Source organism: Acanthisitta chloris, unplaced genomic scaffold (genome assembly GCF_000695815.1).
Source record: "Acanthisitta chloris isolate BGI_N310 unplaced genomic scaffold, ASM69581v1 scaffold19740, whole genome shotgun sequence".
NCBI lineage: Eukaryota > Metazoa > Chordata > Aves > Passeriformes > Acanthisittidae > Acanthisitta > Acanthisitta chloris.
The window spans coordinates 24,129-32,690 of NW_008651349.1; the positions used below are offsets into that span (position 1 = coordinate 24,129).

Genomic DNA, 8,562 nt, shown 5'->3' on the forward strand with positions numbered 1-8,562 from the left:
CTGATCCACCTGTTGACCAATCATTACTTCTTCATCATGGAATGCCTTTAACTGTTCCCTTAAGCGTGTGATTTTCCTTTGTTTTCCCAGTCTTTCATGCTCTGAAACCTGACTAGCATTAGAAAAGAACATACTTCAATATTTTACAGCATACTGATGATAAGTGACACAAACATGATACTTGTAGCATACAAAAGACTTCTGCAACAGAAAGTAACGTTTAAGATTCTGGGCATTTACAAGATATACAAAGCATAAATGCCAATTTATTTTTTTTTCAATTTGCAATCAGACAGAACTATTCCTATTGCATTTGTTTTGCAATACTATGGAAGCTAGAAAATATCTATTATCACCAAGTAAAAAAAACCCTTTTTGCTACCCAATTAGCTCATCACACTCTAGTCAAAATCTTGGCATTCAATGAAGCAGGATGAGAAATACTTAAATATTCAACCAGACCCTGCTAAAGAGTAAGTAAGTATCTTCTATTACTACAGATTACCTCATTAATCATTCCTCATTATGCCTTAATAAACATACACCATAATCACTGTGTCTGCATTTACCTTCTTTTCAGTTCTTCAATTTGCTTATGCAACTGTTCATTGTCTTTTCCTAGACGTTTTAACTCCATTTTGAAATGATTATAAACTACCTATGAAGGAAATAGAATACAGCTTAAGAAATAGAAGAACAAGATCATTTCAAAAAGAACTGCAGTTTTGAGTAAATAAATACTCAACTGCACCAAAAGGTAACTTGAATTTCAAGAATCTATTTCTTTAATTAGACTTAAGCTTAACACTGACTAACACCTGCGTAAAGATAAAAACCTCAGAGGCCCCAAACAGAAACTGCTTGCCAGTCTGACAAGTAACTGCACCTGTTTTGAATTGCACTACGAAAGCCAAGAAACAGATGGAGAAGTACAGATGGATAGAGCATGGACAAGATTAAAGCTTTAAATCAGTATGAACTTTGAAGGTTCTTTTTGCTTACCTCAGCTTCACTGACTGCTTTTCTTCTTGCCTGTACTTCAGCTTTCAAAGAAGTACACTGAGGATGAAGGGCTTGTGCTTCTTCATGTACTGCTACTAATTTATCTTGTATTGCTTTGTACTTTTTTTCTGCTTCATTCACTTTTTCCTTTGGTGCAAAAAGAGAATGATACACAAGTAGTAATGGAGCAAAGTTTTCTTCAAAAGCTCGTAATGCTACAGGAAGAATGTCAAGGATCTATCTGACATGTCTCATTTGCTTTTTTGGGGGGCTAAAAAAATAAAGCAAGTCATTGCCACTGTGGATATGCTAAGATGAAAGTTAATAAATGGACATTCTCAGGAAACCAGTAGACCACCAAATCTGTGAAGTAAACAGCAACCTTTAGTTTTGTATTTCATGGTTTACTCAAACACAGGACTCTTAACACAAAAAGGCAAACTACCATGATATGGAAAGAAGTGAAACCAGTATCTGGACAGCATTCCTTCAACACTACAGAGACATATTCACCATAAAGCAAAAATGTCTCAATTCTAAAACAAATACTTTTAAAAAAGGAAAATGAGTGTCAATAAAGAAAATCTGTAGAAGGGAAGGGAAAAGATTGCATAAAGACCTCATAGCAGCCTTCCAGTGTCTGGAGGGGGGCCTACTGGAAAGCCAAAGAGGGACTCTCCATCAACTGTAGTGTTAGGACAGGGAATAATGAGTTTGAACTGACAGAGGGGAAATTTATGTTAGCTATTAGCAAGAAATTCTTTACTGTGAGGGTGGTGAGGCACTGAAACAGATTACCCAGAGAAGTTGTGGATGCTCCACCCCTGAAGGTGTTCAAGGCCAGGTTGGATGGGGCACTGAGGAACATGGTCTGAGAAAATTAACCCCATCCTGGCTAAAACCAGGACAATGGTGTAGTGGAAGGTGTCCCTGCCCATGGCAGGGGGGTTGGAACTGGATGATCTTTAAAATCCCTTCCAACCCAAACCATTTTGTGATTCTAAGTTCAAAAGAATGATGCAAAAATATATTTCATATGTGAATGTTTGACAAAATTATTCTTTCCTGCTACCTGCAGAAATCTTCAGAACCACCCAAAGAGACTCTGAAACTTCCAGATGTCACCTGAAATCACTGATCTTTTCTACAGGCAATGATACCCACGAAAACCTACATGACTGATCGTTGAAAGACACTCCAACATTACAGTAAGAGACATCAAGTGAATACTCACAACAATGAAAGTTTAAATTACTGTTTGCTAGTATATGCCATCCTAGTCATCTCAAATTTCCAGTCAAAATGAGATAACCCTTACCTGAAACAAAAGTATCAGTATGAAAACCACATACACATACACATACCTCTACTAAAAAGCAGGAAACAAAACGTCCTAGTATTATTATCCAATGAAATGTGGACTGCAAAGATTATTGTTAAGCTTTAGATGGCTAAAAAGGCATATAAATGGGAATGTTCTTAGCTGCTTATGAAAAGTTAAGATGCCCAGTTTTAATAGCTTACAAGCTAAAGGATAAACTTTAATTATATATACTTTTATAATATAATTTAATAGCAGAATTATTTTTATTCTTGAGTCAAGGAGCCAAAACCATATCTGTACCTGGCAGTCCTTTAACTTCTGAATAAACGTCTCTATATTTGCTTCCTCAGCTTTGATGTCTTCTTTGATTGGCTGTATTTCTTTTTCCATCTCACTCACCTAAACAGAAGCCTGTATTAGCATATATCAGAATGTTCACAGCAGACTGGAAACGAAGTACAAGTCATACAATCAGACATATTTTAACAAGACATTTACCACTGCCCATGCCATTTTATGCTTCAAATCTTCAAGATGCTTTCGTAAGTCATTCAGAAATCCAATGCTTTTGTAATGCTCCTTTTTTTCACAATAAATCTGCTTAAGTTCTTGAAGACGCTTAAAAAAGGAAAAGGTTCAATTGTGAGTGCAAAAGGCTGTGATACAATATGGAATCTTGGAAAGATTTGGTTTTTTACATTTAATGTCAGTGAGACCTAATCAAATCAAAACTATGCAGTTTAACTCTTACAGTTCTTTCAGTGCTCACATCTGTGCTAATAATTACTTTAACTTTTACATACCTCCACTCCTTGTTCTATCTGAATACATGTATTTGCTTTAGTTCTCATAATACATGAATAATCCTCTTTCATTTGTTCCAGCTGAGTTGCCTTCATAAAAAACTAAAAGGAATAAAAAGATGCAGATGTCAAACTCAGCACCTTATTTAAGTGAACTTTTAATAATTACCATAGAAAGACCATTCAACCCAACCTCTGTGCATGCTGAATGATCTTTGGTTAAACTGATTAAGTGCTGTTAAGCTCAAGTGCTGTCAAAATCTTTCGGCCTAAACCACTGGTCAAGTCCAGAGCTCAGTTTGGCAAAGGGGTCCAGTCTGGACCTTGTGACTGAATGAGAGTGTCTCCCTCATTTCTTTTTATCCTTACCCTCTCCCATCCTTACCCTTTTCCCATCCCCAGCCTCCACATAGATCATTTTAACTTGATTTTAGGTTTAGATGGATAGATTTTACGCTTTATTCCAATTTTCCTCAGTGTCCTTTAACCACCTAGATAAGTAGAAGAGTGAACCTTGCCAAAGAACTTTGTCACAATTCCACTTCAATATTAAACCTGCTTTTGCCAATACCTGTTGGCAGTTCTTTGAGTGACCTAAAACACTCATTTGCAACAGGGGTATTTCTGAATAATGAGCTAACTCAGTAGTGTCCTAAAATTTACATCTGCCAACCACTTTAGAGAAAAGAAACTTTGAAAGATTGTGTGCACAAGTGTACGATTGCTACAATCAGACAGTGAACTGGCTCTGGCTGGGATGAAGTTAAGTGTTTTCAGAGCAACTGTTATGATCCAGTATTTCAGATGTGTAATCAAAACAACACTGACAAACTGCCAATATTTTAGCTGTAGCACCAAGGCCTCCTGTTTCTTACTCTGCTCTTCCAGTGAATAGAGTGGCAGGGTATCTAAGACGTTTGGAAGGGATACAGCCAGGCGGATGATCTCAACTAGCCAAAAAGATATGCCATCCCAGAAAATGTCACTGTCGTGGTTTAGCTCCATCCAGCAACTCAGCCCCTCACAGCCACTTGCTTGCTTCCCCTTAGTGTGATGTAGGAAAGAATCAGAAAATTCAAGGCAAGAGAACATGTGGGTTGAGATAAAAACAGTTTAGTAAAGCTAAAGCAGCACATACAAGCAAAACAAAGCAACAAATTCATTCATCACTTCCCATGGGCAAGCAGGGCTCCATCATGTCAATGATGACTTGGGAAGACAAATGCATCACTCCAAATGTGTCCCCCTTCCTTCTTCTTTCCCCAGCTCTATATGCTAAGCATGATGCCACATGGTATGGGATATCCCTTGGCTCAGTTGGGGTCAGCTGTCCTGGCTGTGTCCCCTCCCAACTCCTTATGCACCCCCAGCCTCCTCACTTGTGGGGTGGGATGAGGAGCAGAAAAGGCCTTGATACTCTGTGAGCACTGCTCAGCAGTAACGGAAAACAGCAGTAATGAAAACATCTGTCTTGTCAACACTGTTCTCAGCACAAATCCACAACATAGTCCCATAATAGCTGCCATGAAGAAAATTAATTCTATCCCAGCCCAAACCAGCACAGTCACGCTCAGCAATAAAAAGGCACAAGAGAGAGTTTGGAGGGATAAGCCATTTTTGGCTCAGGAACTGGCTGGGCATCAGTCTATTCATAGGAGGTGGTGACTGATTGCCTTTGCATCTCTTGTTTTGCTTTGCTGTCTTATTCTCTCCTTCCAGCTTCCCCTTCATTTTTAAAATAATATTTATCTCATCCTCTGTTTTTTCACTCCTACTCTTTCCTCTTCCCCCATCCAGCATGAAAGAAAAGTGAATGAGCTGTCATGTAGTACTTAGTTGTTTACCTGAGTTAAGCCACAACAGGTTATTAAAATTGAGGAATCTACTAATTTTTTTTCCTTTAAATGCCACCTCTAAAAATTTGAAATCAGTATCTTAATGTTTTATTAAAAAGTTAAAATTATTTTTATTACCTTGTACTTGTCACCTTCATTTTTAGACTGTAAAAAGTGCTTACTCATCTCTTGGGTTAAAACAGACACAGGATTATCTACCTGCAAAAATAAATTACACTCATTTTATTTTAAAAAACCCAATTATCATGTAACTGCAAATCCATGAAAGTGAGCAAACCATCTCCCTGTACCATGCTCAGCAGTTCAGTAATAAGCTAAGAGAAGCAGATTCAGAAAATAAAATTCCGACTCTTTTCACCTCCTTAAGAACCAAACAAACCAAACCCAATAACAAACATAAAACTAAAAAAATCCAGCTTCATCGAGTACAAAACAGGACAGCAAGGACAACTAAGAAATTGCTTCCAGGAGGATAAGTGACTTCTATAAAAACAGTGCCTGTTAATTCCATTTATTTAACAAGATCAGCATTAGAAATTGTGTCCAGTGTTGTACTTCGCATTATTTAATTGATCAAAGTATTGCATTAAATGCAATGAACTCACCCACACATTCAGAAGTTTCCACAAAATAAAAATCAATATATACTTACTTAAGTTTGTGTTAATTGAAATTCTAAGTATGTTGAATATTTTAAACTTCATGTGCACTGCCTGATCTTTCATCAATTGCTTAAGCAGCAAAAAACACACTCAAATTTCTGCAACAGCAAAAACTGAAATAATCAGCAGAAAAAAAACCCATGCCAGGTACAAAAAAAGCCCTACATATGCTAAGACACTGATCAACAGGATACATGACTCAGCCCAGAGATGATCACAAATACTCTTCTGTCTGGGACAGAATCTTATTCTGCATTGTATGAGATATAAATTTCAATTTTCTTTTGCTGATGCATTTGATCTTGAAATAACACAGAAGAGGTGAGCCTCTTTGTTTAAGGAAATGGAACACGGCTTTTTAACTGAGAAATTAGAACATCACACACCCATGTCTTAAGCTGCACAGAATTTAAGCATTGTAACAATTACCTGTATATTAAAGTGATCCAGTATTCCTATGAGTTCTTCTTTCTTTGAAGAAACTAACGCCCCTAATGGTAAAAAAATAAAGGAAAAATACCAATAGGTCCAAAGTAAAGAGACATACAACACCCCAGTCTTTTGTTCAATGTGAAAATGTAAAAAATGAGATTAGTCTTTTTGTAACATGGATTTAGCCCTAAATAAGAAACACTGGTTGAAGTTCTTTTTCATTTTTTCAATGTATTTGCATAGAAAGACTTTTAATTAAAGTCCCTCTTTGCCTCATACACCCTCTGTGAGAGAATTTAGGGAAATCAGCAAATTCAACAAAACCTCAAAAAGACTAAAAACTATGTTCAACCTCATCAGCCACACAGACTTTTGTAAATACAAATACATAATGCAGAACTTGACACAACTGTTTTTGACATACTAAAATATTCTTAGTCAGAGGTAAACACAAAAAAATTGGACATTGTCATCATCCTTGAGTAATTCCACAAAATGAGAAACATCATCCTTTAGTAACATCAAGGACTTTGAAGCAATGAAAACATTTAAAGAACTTTTAAAACTGAGAACAAAAACTACTACCAACCAGATTTGCTCTTCAGTCTGTAGCTTCTGATTCCATCCTGATTAATGCGCTGATTCACAATAATAGAGCTACCATACACTTCTGGTTTAAATGCATCTCTCCCTTGGTTTCGCAATGTTATGGAAATATCTGCAGAACTGAAAAAAATCCACAAATAATAAAAAAGACAACTGAAATCAGCTCAAAATCTAACAGAAAAAAAACCCAGAACATTCTAATTTTTGATACAAACTATGATGTGTTGTACAGGTCACAGCTGGAAGTCAGCCATACCACCAATCAGAGCAACATATATTTATGTTGAGCCAAACTAGCATCAGACACATGGCCAGAAAGGCTGCCATACACTGACTGTTTGCACCTTCTATGCTTCAGCTAAATCATAAGACAAAATAGATGTGACCCCAGATTTCCCTCACTTTCCCTGTCCATCTGAATGCCCTCATTTTTAAGGCTGCAGAAGCAAGTGGGTTTTTTGGCTCTCCTGTTTTCAAACAGGCTTCAATAGGAAAGAGTTGGTTGGCTTCTACAGCATAACCAAAGTAATCTATAGTAAAATACTTAAAGTGTTCTTCTACAAAAGAAGAGATACGGCTTCAGTTCTGGATTCCTATTTTCTCTTTCTCAAGTGAGTACTGAAACATTAAGTTATTACACATAATGCAGATACTCCCAATAATTATACTTAAGCACCTCCAAAGGAAATGCCTGGGACTCCAAGTCACAGCTTCATGTGAATGCAAACTCCTAAACCTACTATCTTTTTATCAAATTCCCTAAACACATTAACCCCACTCTCAAAGCAGACATGAATCAACATCCTGCATGTGTAAATATCCACCTGTAAGTCAAGATCTTTACATTGTATGTTCATTCCTGTCAACAGAAAGACTGAAAAATAATTAACCTTACTGCTTGCAAAATGACTCATTTCCTATGAATTTTTTCTAATGAACTCAACTATTCTGTAGGATATTCACGTAGGTAGTGGAAGTAATACACGGGAACAGTGCTATACAGAGAATATATCACTGTGGTAGCTAGTTCAGAAATAATGGTGTACTGCTGATAAATTACTGGCAAAATTTCTAATTTTTTTTTTATAGTTTTGGGGGGTTTTGTTTCAATATGGTCTCTGCAGTGTTATGCTTTTTATTTAAGTCTGGTGGATCCAATAAGAAGATTCAGAAAATGAAGGTGAAGAAAAACGTGATCAGCTAACCTAAATCACAATCACTAAACAACATATGCAATCTTAAGGCTAAAAAAGTTTTACTTACGTCTCTCCACCTCGAACAAACATTTTTAATGAGGAACCTCTATTAGTTGCAGTGGCTTTTCCACCAAGTCCAACAATAAGAGCAGCTAATACAGAACTTTTGCCACCTGTAATAGAAGCATTGAACTCATTTTAAAGAAAAGTTCTTGCAATTTCTTCTACAGTTCACCCATGTTACAGATTTTTGTTTGTCTGCTTATATATTCATGTACTTAAAGTCCAAATTCTGTCCTTATTGAACAAACATATAACGTAACAATAACACTAAAAAAATATCTATTTTCAAGGCCCTCTCTTAAAAACATCAACATGCTGAGTCAAACTTTTCATTCATTTAATTACTTCTATTGAGCAATTTGAATTCAACAAGATGCTCTATTTCAGGAAAACGAAAGAATCTCCCCTTCCTTAAAAGCATACAGAAAATGTGTATGCAACAAAAGAAATCAAACACAATTATTTATCTAACTATCAGAAAGGTTTTCAGCTCTTTTAAAATTTATGTTTATTATGTTTCTCCAGAGGAAGTGAGCTTGTGTAAGTATCACTTCCTTTTTCTTATAATATTTTCATTGGTGAATGCCATGTCAATCCACAAGAAGGGTTGCAAGGAGG

The 8,562-nt window shown here is 36.3% G+C and overlaps 1 protein-coding gene across 1 annotated transcript in view; it reads right to left on the reverse strand.

Annotated features, from left to right (window-relative positions):
- LOC103800577 (structural maintenance of chromosomes protein 6-like) overlaps positions 1–8,054 on the reverse strand; it is a gene marked incomplete at its 5' end in the record, with an annotated part of 27,663 nt that extends 19,609 nt beyond the window's left edge. Inside the window, 10 exon segments of the mRNA XM_009072961.1 lie at positions 2–112; positions 570–658; positions 1,003–1,149; positions 2,627–2,725; positions 2,825–2,944; positions 3,130–3,231; positions 5,103–5,183; positions 6,077–6,138; positions 6,669–6,805; positions 7,949–8,054. Coding sequence (XP_009071209.1) covers positions 2–112; positions 570–658; positions 1,003–1,149; positions 2,627–2,725; positions 2,825–2,944; positions 3,130–3,231; positions 5,103–5,183; positions 6,077–6,138; positions 6,669–6,805; positions 7,949–8,054 — 1,054 coding nt within the window.
- Positions 8,055–8,562: the final 508 nt, after the last annotated feature.